The 19,316-nt window shown below is 63.5% G+C and overlaps 1 protein-coding gene across 1 annotated transcript; it reads right to left on the bottom strand.

The window, feature by feature from the left end:
• Nucleotides 1-1,245: 1,245 nt before the first annotated feature.
• EFNA2 (ephrin A2) lies at nucleotides 1,246-17,610 on the bottom strand. Its single transcript, XM_035285267.3, has 4 exons — nucleotides 17,403-17,610; nucleotides 7,060-7,373; nucleotides 3,592-3,657; nucleotides 1,246-2,692 (listed from the first exon to the last, which is right to left on the bottom strand). The coding sequence occupies exons 1-4, from the start codon at nucleotides 17,543-17,545 to the stop codon at nucleotides 2,571-2,573; spliced, it is 645 nt and encodes a 214-aa protein (XP_035141158.3). The 5' UTR covers nucleotides 17,546-17,610; the 3' UTR covers nucleotides 1,246-2,570.
• Nucleotides 17,611-19,316: the final 1,706 nt, after the last annotated feature.

The raw sequence follows: 19,316 nt of genomic DNA, 5'->3' as shown, positions 1-19,316 counted from the left end.
AACGCTCCCGCTTGGCTAATTGTGCTGGAGACGCCGTCGACACCACGGGTGGGACGCAGGCAGCCATCGTCCAGATGCAAAGACCTCAATCCCCTGGGCCGGGTCACCCCCCCGCCTTTCTGTGCCTCAGTTTCTTCAATCGGGGCAGGCCTGGCATGACGGCCCCTGGGACCCCAGAACTTACAGATGTGCCTTTTGCAAGGTGAAGAGGTTAGAAGATGACAGAGCCCCTGCCCTGGCCTGGGGGCAGGTGGGGAAACTGAGTCACACTCGAAGGCAGAGCTCGCCAGTGGAGGTTTCAGAAGATTCGATTAAATCCTGAGGCCCGGGATTCCACCGTGCTCAGCCGGTGGCATCTCTGGAGCCAGCCACACACAAGCCCTGTCTCCTCCCTCCATCTTCCCAGCCGCCCCTCCCAGCTCTAGCTGGGCCATTCCTACTTCCCAGGGAGGGAACTAGAGGCCCACGGGTGGCTATGAAGGATCCAGGCCCCACAAAAGGCTCCTTCCAAGGTCTGACCCCAAAGCCACACCCCTCTCCCTGGTAGCCCACAGACCCACCTCTAAATTATTAGTAGTATTATTACTATGATCTGAGACAGGGTCTTGTTTTGTTGCCCAGGCTGGAGTGCCGCGGCGTGATCACAGCTCCCTGCGGCCTCCACCTCCCAGGCTCCAGCCATCCTCTCACCTCAGCCTCCCAGGTAGCTGCATCTACAGTCATGCACCACCATGCCCAGCTATTTCTTTTTCTTCTTTTTCGAGACACAGTCTCTTTCTGTCACCCAGACTGGACTGCAAAGGCACAAGCTCAGCTCACTGCAACCTGCACCTCCCGGGTTCAAGCGATTCTCCTGCCTCAGCATCTTGAGTAGCTGGGATGACAGGCATGAGCCTCACCTGGCTTTTTAATTATTATTATTAGTAGTAGTAGTAGAGATGGGGTTTCACCATGTGGACCAGGATGGTCTCGATCTCTTGACCTCGTGATCCACCCGCCTCGGCCTCCCAAAGTGCTGCGATTACAGGCGTGAGCCACCGCGCCCGGCCTTTTTTAAAAAATATTTTTAGTAGAGACGGGGTTTCACCATGTTGGCCAGGCTGGTTTCAAACTCCTGACCTCAAGCGATCCGCCGGCCTCAGCCTCCCAAAGTGCTGGAATCAGAGGCCTGAACCTCCTGCAAGTTAGGAATTCAAAACTCTCCTTCACGTGGGGGCAAGGACCCCAGATACAGACACGCACATCTGAGGTTTACACTCATTTTATTATAAAAAAATACAGAATCCAAAGTTGATTGTGACGGGAAGAGGGGAGGCCCGGTCGCCAGCTCCAGGCCTGGCAACGCGGCCCGCCCCGCCGACCCCTACAAAAGCCCTCCGCCCACCCCCACCACCAGGCGTGCCTGGAGCCGCCGGCTGGCGGCCGTACACAATATATATTTATATATAATATATATAAAACACAGAGTCAGGAAAGGCGGGGAAAATATGAAATCCGTATAAATGCGTTGCTTCCTTCATTAAAGTGTCTTCGGGGAGGGGTTGATTTTTGCTGTTTTTGGTAGTGGCTTCCTCCCTTTTGTCCTTTTCTCTTTTTCTTAGAAACATTATCAGGTCACAGAGTCGAGGGAGGGGCTCTCACAGACGAAACGAGCTTATTGCAAAGTGCAGTTTCTACTCTAAAAGTCCAGCCCACCCCCCCACCAAAATAAAAGACCCCCTATGAAGGGCTGAGGAAGCAAACGTTCCAGTCCGTCCTCAGGAATACATGAAAAATCAGATCACAGTATGCACTCGCTGGCTCTATTTACAGGAATAGAAGGTCTCAGGCCTCAGGGAGGACCGTGTGAGGTGGGGGGGATGGGAAGGGGGGCGTTTGACTCCGCGAAAAGTGGTTTCTAAGACGCGGGGGGCTGTGATTCTGAGGGGCGCCGGGGTAAAACAGTGACTGGGAGGAAATTACCAGCAGGACAGGGGTGGGCGATGGGGTGTGAGGTCCCCCCAACAATCAGGGGCACTCACCATGCACCCCTTCCGGCTCAGACTCACCCAACCTGGAGCAACTGGGGCCTCCATGGTGGGCTGCAGCCAGAGCCCCAAAAGTGGGGTGCAGAGCAGAGAGGAGCAGCTGTGTCCCTGACCCCGTGTTCCAAGTTCTGAGTTCCCCTCCCCCAGGCTGGGGCACAGGGACCCCGCCCCCCTGAATGGCAGGGAATAATTTAAATTAAAAACTCAAGTGTTTTTGATCCAACCATGAAAAATACACTTAAAAAAAAAAAAAATCGCCAAGAGGTTCCCGGGTTGTCCGTAGTCCCAGAAGAGATGGCTTGGCCCGGGGCTCCAGCAACACCCCAGCCCCTGGGCCTCGGGGGGCTCTCGGCCGTCCCCTCCCTGAGGGCTGGTCCTGGGGCGGGTGGCCGGCCCCTGCCCGGAGGGGGCAGCACCAGTCGAGGGAGAAGCAGCGTCTCTATTTGGTCTCGGAGGCAGGGGCCACAGGGCCAGTCCGGAGGACCGAAGTCAGGCGGTCCAGGAGGGGCCGTCTAGCAGGGCCGGCGTCCTGCGGGGCTGGGACTAGGAGCCCAGGAGGGTCCAGAGCACAGGGACGGTGCTGAGGAAGAGGCGGCAGCCGCCCAGGCTGCCACAGGAGTTATTGCTGGTGAAGATGGGCTCAGGAGCCTCGTACAGGGTCTCATCTGCGGGTGGCAGAGACAGCTCGGTCAGCGGCAGCCCGGACCCCACTTGGCTCCCCACATGCCGCCCGGCCTCAGGGTGCACATCTGCACAATGGGCTCAGCACCCCACTGGGCAGGCCCTCCCTCCCTTCTGGTGGTACCCCCGATGCCCACTCTCCGGGCAAAGGCACATGGCCTCAAGTGGGGACCTGGCTGTGGAATTTGACCTTCACTCTTTTGACTTTGTCACCAGGCGCCAGGCTGGAGTGCAGTGGCACAATCTCAGCTCACGGCAACCTCCGCCTCCTGGGTTCAGGCAATTCTCCTGCCTCAGCCTCCCGAGTAGCTGGGATTACAGGCACGCGCCACCATGCCCAGCTAATTTTTGTATTTTTAGTAGAGACGGGGTTTCACCATGTTGGCCAGGATGGTCTCGATCTCTTGATCTTATGATCCACCCGCCTCGGCCTCCCAAAGTGCTGGGATTACAGGCGTGAGCCACCGCACCCGGCCTGTTTTGTGTTTTAGAGATGGAATCTTACTCTGTCACCCAGGCTGGAGTGCAGTGGCTCCATCTTGGCTCACTGCAGTCTCAGCCTCCTGGGCTCGAGCGATTCTCCCACCTCAGCCTCCCAGGGTGCTGGGATACCAGGTGTAAGCCACTGCGTTCAGCCAACCTTCACTCTCAATGGTCTAACATGTTTGTAAGATGGGGAAACTGAGGCCGGGGCAGGGCAGGGCAAGATGGGGCAACTCAAGGCGCCCTGTCGCAGCTCTTCTGAACACTCACTGGTCCTGTGGGTTTAGGACACAGGGGTGGGAGCCGGGATCCTGCCCGTCCCCCTGAGCACTCACTGGTCCTGTGGGTTTAGGACACAGGAGTGGGGGCCAGGATCCTGCCGGTCCCCCTGAACACTCACTGGTTGGCCGCACATACACCTTCAGTCGCAGGCAGGGCCGGTCCACAGCATTGGGAGGCGTGGCAGCTAAAAGAGAGGGGATGGGATGAGTGGGAAAGTGGCTCTTGGTACCTGCGACCTCCTGGAGCTGTACGCCCTTCCCCACCTTGGTGAATCAACTGTGACCCCAGGTGGAAAGCCACCCATAAAACTCCTAATGGTACATCAAAGCCCCAGACGCAATGCCCCCATTTCCCAGCAGTCTCCTGGACATTCCCCCTACCTCTCCCTCTGCCCAATCCAGACCCCAGAGCCTAGGGGTGTCTGTGTTTTTGTTCTGCTCTGCCTCACCTGAGGGCAGCACAAGGTGAGCTCGGAAAATGAATAAAAATATGTTGGTTTTCAACTGATCAGCAAAGAGGTGACTTATAAATGATTGACCTGGGTTCAAATCCCTGCTGTCTGAGTGCCCACAGACCAGTCACTCCCTTTCTCTCCGGGCTTCACCTGGCACCACAGCAGAGTCTCTGGGAAGGAGTTTTTTTGTTGTTTTTCCTCTTTCCTTTTTGTTTTGCATGTGACGGAACTTTGCTCTTTCGCCCAGGCTAGAGTACAGTGGCACGATCTCGGGTCACTGCAACCTCTGCCTCCTGGGTTAAAGAGCTTCTCCTGCCTCAGCCTCCCCAATAGCTGGGATTACAGGCGTGCGCCACCGTGCCCAGCTAATTTTTGTATTTTTAGTAGAGACGGGGTTTCACCATGTTGGCCAGGCTGGTCTTGAACTCCTGACCCCAGGTGATCCGCCGGCCTCAGCCTCCCAAAGTGCTGGGATTACAGGTGTGAGCCACCTCATCAGGCCTGGAAAGATTATTTCCATCTGGCCCAAAATTCCAGCATCACTGCCTCTGCTCCTGGGCCCACAGAAGCGTCCTGGAGTGTGGTGGGGGCAGTGTCAGGAGAAGGGGAGAAGAACGTCTGAAGCCAGGGACGCTGGGCTGTGCCCATGCATGGACAATTAAACAGGGCCCACATTCGCGCACACATGGATGTGCTCTTGCTGTCCCTGTGGAGCCCAGGGCCCCCACCGGCCTGGCTCTTGTGGCCGCCACCTCTGCCCGCCCCCTAGAAGCCCCTCACACTGGAAGATGAAGATTAAAAGCATATAATAAAAATAACATTCGTCACAGAGATAGGATGAATGATTACAATAATTATCTTTATGAAACTGCCGTCTCAGAAAGAAAAATCTAATTTTTCTTATATTATGGGGTCTTGATTCAAACACCTTCCTCCCCTCCCCCACCCAATTCTTCCCTGAATTAAAGGGAAAAATCCAAGTACAGCAGAGAAAGGAGGCAATGGGGCCTTGGAAAGCGTCATTTCACACAGCAGGAGGTGGCTGTCCAGGCACAGGCCCCCCTGCAGCCGAGGGGCACAGACTCTAGATTCCCCACCCCAATCCCCATACCTCGGGCCCTGAGATGCTGAGAAACCGGAGTCCCCATGCCACAGGGATCCCTCAGCCTCAGCGCCACAGTGGAAGTCACGAGTGTGACAAGCTCATCCCCATCTCGGGTGGGCAGTGCCTGGACCCCACATTCCCTGCCAACATGACAGACACCATGGCCAAGAGGGACAGGAACTCCAGCTGGCACTGCTGCATTCCCCACCTGCCGTTGGCCTTTGATAGGGAGAAAAAGGCCAGCTTGGGACCCCCTGATGAGCAGCAGGAACCAGGCAGCGTCCGTCAGCCTGGCCCACCCAGCCCAGGCCACCATGGGGCCCCACAGATGTGAATGTCCCCAAGGCTGCCGATACCTAACCTTCAGATGAAGACCCCATCGTCCTCAGAGTCTCAGCCTGGCAAGGGCCCCAGGGAGATGGGGGGGTGGGTGCAGGAGGACCTGTAGACCCTTACCCAGTCCGGGTGTGGCTGGTACTGCAGGGGCTCTGCCCTCACGATGTGAATTTTTCTTCTTTTAGAGGCTTGCTCTGCCGCCCAGGCTAGAGTGCAGTGGACTGAGCAGAGTCCATGGACTACAAGCAGCCCTCCCACCTCAGCTCCCCTGAAAAGCTGGGACCACAGACCTGGCTCATCGTTTTCTTTTTTAGACGGAGTTTCGCTCTTGTTACCCAGGCTGGAGTGCAATGGTGCGATCTCGGCTCACTGCAACCTCCGCCTCCTGGGTTCAGGCAATTCTCCTGCCTCAGCCTCCCGAGTAGCTGGGATTACAGGCACGCGCCACCATGCCCAGCTAATTTTCTGTATTTTTAGTAGAGACGGAGTTTCACCATGTTGACCAGGATGGTCTCGATCTCCTGACCTCGTGATCCACCCAAAGTGCTGGGATTATAGGCGTGAGCCCCTCGCCAGGCCGTTTTTATGTTTTTATAGAGATATGGTCTCCTTATGCTGTCCAGGCTGGTTTCAAACTCCTAGTCTCAAGTGATCCTGGTTCCTCGGCCTCCCAAAGTGCTGGGATTGCAGGGGTAAGGCCCAGCACCCAGTCTAGCTGTGGCTTCCACCTCACTCCCCTCCCCTGCTGGGCCCTGGCTGCCCAAGTTTCCCTTCTCAATGTGCTGGGGCGCGGGCACCCTGGTCTTGGTGTCAGGAGACTGAGGGAGGTCTACTGGCCCAGCCACCAAGTGGTCTGACCTGGAGGCCCGAGGTCACAATGGTGCAGCCTCAGCCTCCCTCTGAGCCTCAGTTTCCCCAACTGCACCGAGGGACGAGTACAGTCCTGGCCGCCTTGGCTTGCTGCGAGGATGGTGGGTTCATTTTGCACTTGACACCTAGGTGTATGGTGGCCAGCGCTGCCCCCGACCCACTCTGCACCCCGCCCAACCCTGCCCTACTCCGCTGCCCCGCCCACTCAATGGTGTAGCCCCGATGCTCCGCCCACACCGCGCCCCACCCACCCCTGCCCCACCCCGTGACCCCGCCCACTTCCCGGTCGCAACCGAAGCCCCGCCCTCTCAATGCCCCAGCCACCCCGTCCTACTCCGCGGCCCCGCCCACAACCCCAGCCCCACTCAGAGGCCCCGCCCCCTCTGACCAGGCCGCCCCTGTCCTACTCCGCTGCCCCGCCCAGACCCCAGCCCCACTCAGAGGCCCCGCCCACTCAATGCCCGGCCGCCCTTTCCTACTCCGCGGCCCCACCCACGCGCCCGGCCCCACTCAGAGACCCCCCCGACTCAATGCCCCAACCGCCCCTGTCCTACTCCGCGGCCCCGCCCACACCCGAGGCCCCGCCCACACAGGCCCTACTCAGAGGCCCCGCCCACTCAATGCCCCAGCCGCCCCTTCCTACTCCACGGCCCCGCCCGCTCCCAGCCCCACCCCTGCCCCGCCCACTACCGGTCCCACCCCTTCCCCGCCCACTCCCGGCCCCACCCCTTCCCCGCCCACTCCCGGCCCCACCCCTGCCCCGCCCACGGCCCCGCCCACTCCCGGCCCCACCCCTGCCCCTCCCGCCCGACCCCACTCACAGATGTAGTAGTACTCGTGGCCCGGCCGGAACTCGAAGCCCAGGGAGAAGGGCGTGAAGAGCTGGAACTTCTCCGAGAACTTGAGCGGGCCCCCGGGGGCGGCGGGACGGTTGCACTCCCAGCGCTTGAAGCCGCGCTGGCGGTGGTCGCAGGAGGCGTGGCCCTCGCCGTTGACCATGTACAGCACGTAGTGCTCCATGCGCTCGGCCGGCGGCAGCGGCGCCCCGTAGTGCGGGCAGTAGATGTCCAGGTAGTCGTTGATGCTCACCTCCACCGTGTAGCCCCCGCCGTCGTCCCCCGCGCCTGCGTGGAACCTGCGGGCACGGGGCGGCCAGCGGTCAGCGCTGGGAACGGGGAACGGGTCAGGGTGTGTGGGGAGGGCCGGGATCAGGGGACAGGGGGACGGGGGACGGGTCAGGGTGTGTGGGGAGGGCCGGGATCAGGGCACAGGGGGACCGGGGACGACGGGTCAGGGTGTGTGGGGAGGGCCGGGGATCAGGGGACAGGGGGACGGGGGACAGGGTCAGGGTGTGTGGGGAGGGCCGGGGATCAGGGGACAGGGGGACGGGGGACGACGGGTCAGGGTGTGTGGGGAGGGCCGGGGTTAGGGGACAGGGGGACGGGGGACGACGGGTCAGGGTGTGTGGGGAGGGCCGGGGTCAGGGGACAGGGGGACGGGGGACGACGGGTCAGGGTGTGTGGGGAGGGCCGGGATCAGGGGACAGGGGGACCGGGGACGACGGGTCAGGGTGTGTGGGGAGGGCCGGGATCAGGGGACAGGGGGACGGGGGACGACGGGTCAGGGTGTGTGGGGAGGGCCGGGATCAGGGGACAGGGGGACCGGGGACGACGGGTCAGGGTGTGTGGGGAGGGCCGGGGATCAGGGGACAGGGGGACGGGGGACGACGGGTCAGGGTGTGTGGGGAGGGCCGGGGTCAGGGGACAGGGGGACGGGGGACGACGGGTCAGGGTGTGTGGGGAGGGCCGGGGTCAGGGGACAGGGGGACGGGGGACGACGGGTCAGGGTGTGTGGGGAGGGCCGGGGTCAGGGGACAGGGGGACGGGGGACGACGGGTCAGGGTGTGTGGGGAGGGCCGGGGTCAGGGGACAGGGGGACGGGGGACGACGGGTCAGGGTGTGTGGGGAGGGCCGGGGTCAGGGGACAGGGGGACGGGGGACGGGTCAGGGTGTGTGGGGAGGGCCGGGGTCAGCGGACAGGGGGACAGGGGACGACGGGTCAGGGTGTGTGGGGAGGGACAGGATCAGCGGACAGGGGGACGGGGGACAGGGTCAGGGGACAGGTGCACAGGGAAGTCAGGCTGGGGATTGGGGGAGGCGTCAGTTCTCGAGGTGGACTTGGCTGGGGCCCCAAATGGGGACTCCGGTCAGCAGGTGGAGATGCACACCCAGCTCATGGCAGACCCCAAGGTTGAGAGCCCACAGCCTCTTGTCTGGCACTGCCCCCACCTTGTGCCTTGTGCAAGGTGGGTGTCCAGGCGGGTGACATCTGGACCTCTGTATGCAAAGGGCCCGTGGGGGGTTCCTGACTCCGGAATTCCCTCTCCAGAAACTTCACATCTACCTAACATGCTTCACATCTGTACCACCTCCTCCAGGCAGCCCCTACGCCTGCTTTTCCTAATGCACTCTCGCCTATTGAGAAGGACCAGGGCAGCATGGGGGACAGAGGCAGGGTGTTCCAGCTCGCTCTGGGGCAAACTCTGCCCCTACCCTGGCCTCAGTTTCCCCAAAGAGAACGGGGCTCGGTAAGAAGAATGCCTCCACCTTCCCCTCTCAGCCCTCCAGAGTTCCACCCGCTGCCCAGCTCAAAGGCATCCTGGGTTCCATGCCCAGCTCCATCCCTGCCGTCCTGTGTGACCCTGTGAGCCCCAGGCCACCTCCTCGAATCCGGAACCCTGAAACCTCCCAAGCGCCAGAATCCGGCAGCCTTCTGGCCTCCCTCCTGGGTGCCTGCACTCCTGACACCTCAGCTCCCTAACCCTGCCTCCAGGCGTTTGCCCTGAGGTCAAAGATGAAGCCCACAGGCCCCTTCCTCCAGGGAGCCCCCCTGACCCGGTCTCTGTGAGGATAGAGGTCAGCTGAGGGAGAGACCAGAGGCTCCCCTTCCCTCACTGCCTCGGGCGATGGTGGCAGGAGCCCTTAGATCTCCGGGCTGTGGTCCCCAGGGTCCCTGTCATGTAACTGGCGGCCCGGTCAAGCAGGGCACCATGGGGCCCCTGAAAGGGGTTATTAGCACATAAAAGATCTGAGCAGGGAGGGATGGGGGTCCCCCACACCGCTCCTGCCTCCTCCCTCCCTGCACAGGCTGGGAAACTGAGGCCCTACCAGAGTTGGCAGCATGTGGGACGCAGGCTACTCCAATCCTGGCCCTGGCACTCCCTCTGAGCTGGGCACAGTTGTCACCACCCCGGCCTGCAGAGGGGAGCCCACTGGAGCCCCATGCTGGGTGCACTAATTGGCACAGCAGCTCTCGAGAGGGCGACGTGATTATCAGATGGCAACAGCGCAGCCCCTGCCACCCCGAGATGCTGCGCCAGGCAGGGCCGAGGGTTCCGGGTCTCCAGGGGTGAGAAGGCAGGCCTGCTCCCTTGTGCCTCAGTTTCCCAACTGGGAAATCCGACATGAAGATCTCCAGAACAAAGAATTTCTTTTTTCTTTTTTTGAAACCAAATTTCACTCTTGTTACCCAGGCTGGAGTGCAAAGGCACGATCTTGGCTCACCGCAACCTCCGCCTCCCAGGTTCAAGCAATTCTCCTGCCTCAGCCTCCCGAGTAGCTGGGATCACCACCATGCCCAGCCAATTTTGTATTTTAGTAGAGACGGGGTTTCACCACGTTTGCCAGGCCGGTCTCAAACTCCTGACCTCAGGTGATCCGCCCGCCTCAGCCTCCGAAAGTGCTGGGATTACAGGCGCGAGCCACCGCACCCAGTCCAGAGCAAAGAATTCCAAGGCAGGAGTCGGAGGTGGGGAAGTCACCTTTCCCTACCTGTCTGCATCCATCCAGGGACAGAGAGCTCACCCAGCCTCCTCCATCACCCCCGTGAGCCCAGCACAGAGGGCGGTGGGAGGACGTGTGGCAGGGGAATCTCCCTCAGGCGCCAGGCTTGAGAGGCAGGGGCCCGTCTGGGGCCTCAAGCCTTGCAGTACTGGGCTTGGGTCTGGATTTGAGCCCAGATGGGTCTCCCAGCTGTTGGATACTCGGGGCGTGTCCACACACATACGGGGGCAGCCCTCAGACAGGCTCAGACAGGGACGAGCGTGGCCTCAGCCCACCCCTCGGGCTGCCCCATTGGCTGCCGGGCACAGGCGTCTCATTGACCCGATGGCCCCTTGGGCACGATCGATGCAGAAACGGCTCCAGCCTTTTTGAAAAGTCATTTTCGTTCCTGCCCAGCCTGAGCGAAAGCCCATTGATCAGGCCGTCGATGGCCGCCAAGGCCCAGCTCCCACCTGGGACTGCCCACACCCAGGCCACCCCGCAAGGGAGGCCTCCGTGGGGGAACCACAGGGAGGCCTGGGCTGCCCGCCACCCTCTGGCCTCAGTTTCTCTTCCTGTCCTGGCCATGATGCCTAGGGAACCACATTCAGCCCCCCAAAAACGGGCACCTGGCTCCTAGCAGGATGCTTCTGGAGACAGAGCGGCCTCGAAAGGTGGGCCCGCGGCACCAGCCCTGTGCCTCCAACTCCAGCCTGTTGGTCCCTGGTTGGTGCCTCCCTCCTTCCCCTGAGTGTGACACCACCGTGTTCTCTCCTCCCATTTTGCCTTCGGTAAAACATCAGAGACCGAGGCTTCTGTGTGGGCTGAGCAGCCGGGTGCCCAGGCCTCTCCAGGCTTCCACGAGGGTCCAGCAGGGCCCAGCCTCCCCAAATCCCAAGCTCGCTCTTCTGAATGCAAATCAGACCCTGTAACGCGTCTGCAGTGGCTCAAACCCCTCCATCCGCTCCTGATCCTCAGAATAAAATCCACACCCCTCCAGGCCTGTGAGGTCCGTCCGCTCCACCTCCTTGTCCTCCTTCACCCAAGATGCTTCCCTTCGGGCCACGCCAGCCTCCCGGCTGCCCCTGTTCCCACCCATGCCCTTTGCATGTGCTGTTCCCACTGCCTGCAATGCTGTTCCCTGTGCCCCGCCGCAGACCTCATCCATTCCTCTACAGGGTTTGCTGTCTGAAAATCCGATTCTGAGGTTGACCGCCTCTGTCCCTTCCCCAGGACCCTGCATGGCCCCTGCAGACGGTGGCACTTGGTATCTGTTTCTTGCCTGAATGAGTGAATTAAAAAGGTCAAGAGGCAAGGACATCGGGGTGCTGGAGTTGTGGGGAGCAGCCCCCAGGTGCGTGTGAGAGGCAGGTCCCAGGGGAACCCCCGTCCCCAGCTCTGGCTGCCGAAGTGGGGCCATTTCCCTTTGCGTCTCTAAAATAGCGGCAGCCGTGCTGTGTTGGCATTCCCTGTTCCAAGTTGGCGGGTGAGCCGTGGCGGGCGCCTTGGCCCTGTTCAGGGTGGCGCCTGCTGGGGGGAAGGGGCCCCCACCCCAAAACCGTGCCTGGGGAGAGGCAGACAAAGCCTTCACTTCCTCCGCGAGTGACGAGGCCTCGATATGCAAATCCTCCCTGGGAGCCGCAGAGAGAGATTGAAATTCTCACTAAGGGGTTAATGACTGATTTGGGATTTTTCCCAGACAGAGCAGTGGCAGCTTTTACTCCTCCAGGTTCCCTCTGGCGGGCCACACCTTCCCCCTCCCCCCCAAGCTTGCTCAACCTGCCAAGAGGAGCCAAAGTCCACACCTCCAGGCAGCCCTCCAGGCCCCAGGCCAAGCCTCACCCAGCGGAGCTCCCCTCTTGCTCACTGGCCTCTGAGGCTGTCGCCCCTTCCAGCAGGCGGCCTGGAGCTAATTAGCTCCAATCCGGCAATTGTCAACTCATTAGATGCTAATAGCTAAGCCACCAATTAGGAATCTCACCCAAACCTGGGGTGGGGGTGGGCTGGGCGGCCTTCTATGAATGGAAACTGAGGCAGTGGTGTGGCTGGCAGCCAGGGCCCTGTGGGTGGGCAGGTGGGTGCCCACACCCGTCCCCATCTCTCTTCCAGGGTCGAGAGACTCCCGGGGAGGCCCAGGCCGGCCAGATAAGCGAGCAGCCTGGGTCCTGAGGCCGCCCCAACTAAGACCCGCTGGGATGACAGCACCCACCCCAGCACCCACACCTGGCTCCTCCAGGGCACGAAGAGACGTCTCCCCTGACTGAGGGCTGGCGCTTTTCCTCCTGCCCAGGACCTGGGTGGGGCCCGAAGGGAAATTAGTCCCCAGGATGGTGCAGGGTCCGCCTGAGAAAGGACAAATATGGCCTTGTGGTGCAGGAGGGTAAACTGAGGTAGGGCCCTAGAAATGAAGCAAAAGAGGAAATAAGCAAGCGGAGGGAAAGATGGGCTGGGCAAAATCGGCCCCACATGGGCCTCCAACACTGTGGGTGTGGGGACAGAGTATTCTGGGTACAGAGTGCAGCGGGCCCAGCTGGCATTGGCTACCCACCGTCCCACCCCTCCCAGGGCTGTGCCTGGCTCCCCCAAGGCCAGCCCCAGGTGTGGACACCCTGGACTGTGCCCGATTTCCAGGTGGCCTTGGGGGAGTTACCATCTCTCAGGCCCTCGGCTGCTGTCTGTGAAGTGGGGGCCCCTGACCCACAAGGAGGGGGGTGAGGGGGAAACAGAGCTGGGGGGGCCGCTGCTGAGTCTCCCAGCCAGACCCCACGACAGCCCATTCCAGGATCAGGCATGGCATGAGCCCCCGACCAGGGCCAGCTCAGCCACAGAGTTCAAACGGCTGCTTGAGGTTCAAAAACTCCGCCGGTGCGTCTGCTCCTCCTCGGTCTCCCGGGCTAGTGTCTGGGGCGGCAGCACGGTGGGCACAGGGACAGGAGCAGCTCAGCCCTTCCCTGAGCAGGGGACAAAGCCCAGCTCTCCCTGGGGACCCATCAGCAAAAGAGGCCATTTCCACACACAGGACCGTGGGGCGAGGATGGCGGCATCTTGGTTCCCGAGGAGGAGAGAAGCCGAGTCCCCGGGAACATATGGCCACCGGAGCAGGACCCTCACATATGACAAGGAAACCACCAGCTCCACACAAACGCTGCCACCCAAACCCCCATGAATGCATGACCCGCTGCCTCTGCTGGGACCCCGAGGGACCCACGTAGGGCCGGTCCCCTGCCGACCTGCGGAGACGGCAGCCCGGACACGGGGAGAGGTCAAAGCCCACTGCTCTCATGGACCCCGCCATGGAGCCCCCGTCCCTCATTGCAGACTGAGCATCCCAGGGAGGTCCTCGGTGGAGGCAGAAGGCCTGGGCCGCCCATCGCACCCAGGACGCCCAGAGACGCGGTTAGACAGAGACCCGGAGAGACCGTGAGACAGAGACCCCGGCGCCTCGGGCGGGAACATCCTCCACCACAGGAGCTGCCTCCGATCCCCCCGTGGAGAGAGGATACTAAACCCCTGGGACCACCCTCGGGCCTTTACCCATCCTCGGCTGAGCTGCACCCCCCTGCCGGGCTCCCAGTCACCCCCACTCCACGGAGCAGGCCTGGGGACTCCAGGCTGCCAAGCCACCGGCCCGATATCACGCCCAGGCCTCCCAGACCCCTGAGTCCAAGTCCAGGCACCCCACGGCCTGAAATCCCCCAGCCAAGCGCACCAGCTTCTCTCACAGAAAACAAAAAACCCTCATGCAGCAAAACACGGCATCGCCCCCTTCAAAGCTGGTCCCCCAGAGACCGAGGGACTCCTCGGAGCCACGGGGAGCGGGACACCCATTCACCTCTGTCCTCTGCCGGGGGACGGCTCCTCCCTCGGGACCAGGCCCCTACGTAGGTCGCCATTTTCCATCTGGTGTTTGAAGGGAGCCCAGCTGCTGCCCATACCCGAGGGTCCGTGGGGAACCCCAGGAGGGTGGCCAAAGCCCAGAGATGCCCAGGGTGGGTACCTGCCCACCCAGTGCCCCAGCCCAGGTCAACATGGGCTGCAGATTTTCAATCAGAAGATGGAGACTCCCGGGGACCCCAGTCCCTGCACCCACCCCATTCTGAGGCTCGATGGCTGTCTGCACACAGGCCCTGCATCCACCCCATTCTGAGGCTCGATGGCTGTCTGCACACAGGCCCTGGTCCCGTCCCCAGGGAAGGAGGAGAGGGAGGGCCAGCAGTGGAGTCGCCGGTGCGCATGGTGCTGGGGCCACCACTGCGCCCATATTGCAGGCCCTAGGAAGGCCAGAGCTGCCCCAGGCAGACACGCTTACACGCACCCCACACAGACACACACACTCGCCTGCGTTCCACGCACAGACAAAATGCATGCATGGTACATGCAGACGGGCACAGGGTCTCGGACACTGCAGATGCTCCGTGCACGGGCACACTCACACACACACCCGCACGTCACATGCAGTCACAGAACTGACGTGTGCAAATGCACCAGAGCTGTGCCCTGTAGGTTCACGCAGCCTTCTGCCACACAGACACGTGTGTGCACCCCACATACAGACAGGCACCTCCCAGGACATGTGTGTGCCATGCATGAGAACACGCCAGCCACACGCAGCCACGTGGATGCGACTCCAGGGCGCACCTGCGCCCCCCACGCGAACACACACAAGGAGCCGTGGAAATGTTCAGGCAGTGCCGTGGCCAGGCCAGATGAGGGCAGCCAGGCCAGGTCCAAGCCCCAGATGCCCCATCCCAATGTGGCCCAGCTGGAGACAGGCCCAGAGATGCCCAGCGGCCAGCTCAGGGGTGCCCAGATTGGGGCTAGGTCGGACAGACGCTGTGCAGTCAGCAGTGGGGGTGGTGGGGCTGGCTGGCCAGACCACCCAACGGGGCCCCACCTTATAGCGGCCCAGGGAGGTGGGTGCCGGGCCCCCTGGGCGACTTCCGCTGCGGGTGCAGGCAACGCATCTCACAAGAGGGAGGGTGTGATTTGCAGACAGACCACATGGTCATAGCTGGGCACAGGTGCCAGGCCGGGGGGCAGAAGGGGCGGCCGGCCATGCTGTGGCGCTGTCCAGACCTGCGGGTCCCATCGAGCTCGCGGTCCCATGGTGCCAATGCTGCTGTCTGCCCCCGGAGGCCCCCTCCCCCAGCCCCGTCTCCCAGTGCCTTTCTGCGTACCCCTCTCAAAGACTCAGGGTCCCCGACTTTCCTACACATCTGCCCAACCCCACCATCCCTCCCCAGTCAGCCCAGCCTCATGCCTTAGGCCTGCCGGCCGACGCCGCTCCTCTCCACAGGCCGACGTCCCCTCCACGGGGTCCCCTTGGATACGGAGGCCCAGCGTCACCCCCTGCCATGCCTGCCACCCCTGCCACCTAGGCACAGGTCCTGAGCAGGTGCCCGGACACCAGATCTGAGGGCTGCAGAGGTCCCCATGTCGGCGATGGAGCCAGGATTCTGGCCGATCCCGGCTTCCCAGGCAAGGTGCTGACCCAGCGCTGGGCCACACTGCTGGGTGTCGGCTTGGTCCCCAGCAACCCTGGACACCCCAGGCAGGAGAGAAAGGAGGACGAAGCTCGTGCTGCCCAGGCCCGCTCTGCAGACCGGTAAGGACGTCTCCTCAGGCAGTGGTCTGAGCTGGGCTGTCAGGTCAGACCCAGAGCAACAGGAGGTGGCCAGGCGCTGGGGAGGCCACTTCCTTCCCCTGGCTGGGGGTCCTGCCGGCAGCCCACAGCCCAGTGGCAGGTGGGGCAGCAGGACGGCCCTGGTGACCCCCTTCCTCCCCGGCTCCCGGGTCCTCCTGTGTTTGGCGTTTGCCAGAACAAAGGACAGGCCACGCTGGGGATGGAGATTCCGCAGCTGAAACCAAAAACTTGGGCCGGGGAAGCGCTGCCCGCTGGGCTCCCCTAAGGGCCAGCGACAGCCTTAATCAAACCCACATGTGACCAGCACAGCGGGTGGTGTGGGGACCGGCTCTGAGGTGGGCCAGCCGTCCCCCAGCAGCCGGGGGTCCCTGCCCTCAGCCCCCAGGGGCCCGACCCCGAGGCAGTCAATCCTGGTGGGGGTGGGCCTGTGCCTGCTCCCCACCCCCAAGGCGGAACACGGGCCGCCCTTGTCCCCGAGCCTGCCTCAAAGAGGCCCCTTCATGCAACTTTCCTCCCGGGGACTGGGGACAGCAGGAGACAGCGGGGACAAGGAGGGATGTCGGGCTCCAAAGAGCGGCAGGGTCGGCAGAAGAAGCGGCTGGAAATGGAGAGAAAGTGACCAGTGGCAGAGGAGCAAGCAGGCCACCTCGGACCCCCACGTGCAGCTCTGCCCGCCTTGGGGAGACCAAGACACCCTGAGTGCTGGGCCGACTGAGTCCTGAGCCCCAGGACCTGAAAAGCTCCCACGGGACCCCCAGGCAAGCAGCAGCCTTGGAGACCCCGGGATGGCTCCCAGAGTTCTGGCAATGTCCAGGCCATGGCCAGGCCCCAGCAAACTTTTCTCGCCCTGACCAACGGGGGCTTCGCCTGTCCCCGACACTGTGCCTGGCCCGGACCTGGCTCAAAACCTGGGGGTCTGTGGCAGGCCGGTGGGGCATCCTGGCCGGGCGTGGCAGGCAGGGCACCAGGCCACCTGGGTCCCGCCCTGACTCCCCTCCTCGCATGACCTTGAGCCGGCCCCTCATCCCCTCTGCACCTCAGTTTCCCGGTCAGCACCAAGAGGATGGGAGAGCACTCCATCCCACTGCGCCTCCCGGGGCTGACTCCCAGCTCCCCGGCCCCTCAGTCTCCTTTCAGAGCTGGGCCCTTGGCACCCTGGAGTGAAGCAGATGCTGGGTCCCGAGGGAGGGACACTCCAACTTCCCCAAGTTCATCTGGGGACCTGCGGGCAGGACGCACCCACAGATCCCTCGCCCCGAGGGCCACAGTCCCCACCACAGTGCCAAGGTCCCCGGGGATCCCCACCAAATGAGACACCAAGGGGACTCCCCAGAGAGGCGCGTGGATTGGGGAACCCCCCGAGTCCCGGCGGGCAACTCAGGGGTTGCCCGGCATCAGAGGGTGTAAGAGGGGTTCCCCAAACTCCAGGAGACGTCGGCACTCTGGGGGATGTGGGGCGCACGTCCCCCAAGTCCGCAGGGGAGTGGGGTGCCCCGGGGCAGACAGGCGCGGAAACGGCGAGTCCCCCAAACTCCGGGGGGCCGGAACTCCCTGGGGGGGGCTCCCGCGGGAACCGGGCGGGCCCGCATCCCCGCGGCGGTGCGCGCGGGGGGTGCCCGGACCTCGGGGGCGCGAGGCCGGGCGCGGCGTGGGGGGCGTCGGGGGTTCCCGGGCGTCCCCCGCGCGCGGCCGCGCTCACCTGGGGTTGCTGCGGTTCCAGTAGACGGCGTAGCGGTCCGAGTTGGCGCGGGCGGCGTCCTCGGCGCGCGCGAAGGGCGGCGGCGGCGGCAGCGGCAGCAGCAGCAGCAACAGCGGCAGCAGCGGGCGCTGCGCGGGCGCCATGGCCCCGGTCCGGCCGCCGCGCTCGCTCTCCGGGCCGCCGCCTGCCAGCCGTCTCCGCCTCCTCCGCCGCCGCCGAGCGGGCGGGCGGAGGGCGGGCGGGAGGAGGGCGCGGCGGCGCTTGGAGATCCCCGGCCGCCCCCGCCTCCGCGCGCGCGACCTCGGGCGCCGAGAAGTCAGGCGGCGGCGGGGCGGGGCGCCGGGGTCGCCCGGGCGCGGGACCCGGCCGCGCGGGCTCTCGGAGCGCGGGCCGCCGCCGCCGCCGCAGCCGCCGGGGAGGGGCCCGGGCTCCGGCCTTTGTCCCGCCCGAGCGCCGGGAGGGCCGCGGGCGCCCCCTCCCGCCGTGCCCCGGCCGCGCGGGGACTGGGCGGGGGTCTCCAGCCTCCGCCCGCCCCGGCCCCGGCCCACCCCGTGTCAGGCTCATCCGCGCGCGCGGGGCTGCCGCCTCCCCCGGGTCCTGCCCCAGCGACCCCCGTTCTGCGCGCCCAGCGCCGGCCTCAGCGGGTCTCGGGTCTCCGAGGGGCGGGGACGCACCCTGCCTCCGGCGCCTCCACGCGCTCCACGCGCTCCACGCGGCCCGCCTGGCCCCGCGTCCCTGGCCCTCCCACCTGCCCGGTTCCAGCACTGCCCGCGGCCTCACCAACCCCGCTGCACACGTCCCACGTCGGGCTCCGCCAGCTCCGGCCTCCCTCCCGGCGGGGGCCCGGGCAGAGTTTTGGAGCCGCCCCGCTGAAGTCCAGACTTCTGGGGCTTTGGCCTCTCCGGGGCCCTCCTGGGAGTCGCTTCCCCTGTCCGGACCCGCGCTGTTCCCTGGGGACGGAGTCCCTGCCGGGGCGCTAAGGGTGCCGGCCGCATAGTGGGCGGACCGGTGTTGAGTCTGAGCAGCTGGGGATGAGATCCAAGAAGCCCGGAGTGAAGCCCAGGCCGATCAGTCTTATTTATTTATTTTTAAGACGGGGTTTCGCCATGTTGGTCAGGCTGGTCTTGAACTCCCGACCTCAGGTGATCCGCCCGCCTTGGCCTCCAAAGTGCTTGGATTACAGGCGTGAGCCACCGCGCCCAGCCGGAGCAGATCAGTCTTCAGGCAGGAATCCTGCAGGCTGGGGAGGACGGAAAAGGTGCCCGGGCAGCACCCATAGCTTGTGCAAAGGCCGGGGTCTGATCTGTTCCGGGAACCGAGTGATCACTCCTCCCCGGAGGCTGTCGCAGGCGGAGAACTGGGGGCCCGGCCTCTATTTTTTTCCCCAATATATAAATGGAAACAGGGTCTGGCCACATTGGCCAGCTGGACTTGAAGTCCTGGGCTCAGGTGATCCTCCCACCTGGGCCTCCTGAGGTGCCAGGTTACAGGCATGAGCCACTGCACCTGGCCTGCCCTGGGTTTTGCCTTTTTTCATGCCACAGCCTCCCTCAGCAGACTCTGCGCGTGTGGAGGGTACGCTGTCACCAAGTGCCTGCTGGACTCTGCCAGCGATGCCCACGTTGTACCTCTCGGGTCGGTTACATTTGCCAGGGCCAGTGCAGGAGAGGGAACCCAGTGCAGGAGCCAACAGCTGGTGGACCAGAAGGCCCTGTGTGAGGTGTTACCCAAACTCCCTGCAAGGAAAGTAAGAGCCAAGGTGGGCAGCCGACCTGTGCCCCAGCAAGATGGCGTGGAGACGGGACCCCGAACCACCGCACAGCTCTGAGATGTCATGTGTCTCCTGCAGGGCCCCCTCCCGCGCCTTCCCACAGGCCACGTCACCCGACCTTTGTTCAGGCTGAATCCTGTTGG

The sequence above is a fragment of the Callithrix jacchus genome, chromosome 22, assembly GCF_049354715.1.
Source record: "Callithrix jacchus isolate 240 chromosome 22, calJac240_pri, whole genome shotgun sequence".
Lineage (NCBI taxonomy): Eukaryota > Metazoa > Chordata > Mammalia > Primates > Cebidae > Callithrix > Callithrix jacchus.
The sequence above is the reverse complement of the archived record's forward strand: the minus strand, read 5'-3'. Positions and strand labels throughout refer to the sequence as shown.

What these genes read in the sequence shown, in the direction of transcription:
- EFNA2 (XM_035285267.3), bottom strand. Translation starts at nt 17,545, where the DNA reads ATGGCGCCCGCGCAGCGCCCGCTGCTGCCGCTGTTGCTGCTGCTGCTG. An exon ending in TGGAACCGCAGCAACCCCAG is followed by an intron (nt 7,374 to 17,402) that starts GTGAGCGCGGCC and finishes CCGTGCCCGCAG; the next exon opens with GTTCCACGCAGGCGCGGGGG. An exon ending in GGTGTATGTGCGGCCAACCA is followed by an intron (nt 2,693 to 3,591) that starts GTGAGTGTTCAG and finishes TGCCACCCGCAG; the next exon opens with ATGAGACCCTGTACGAGGCT.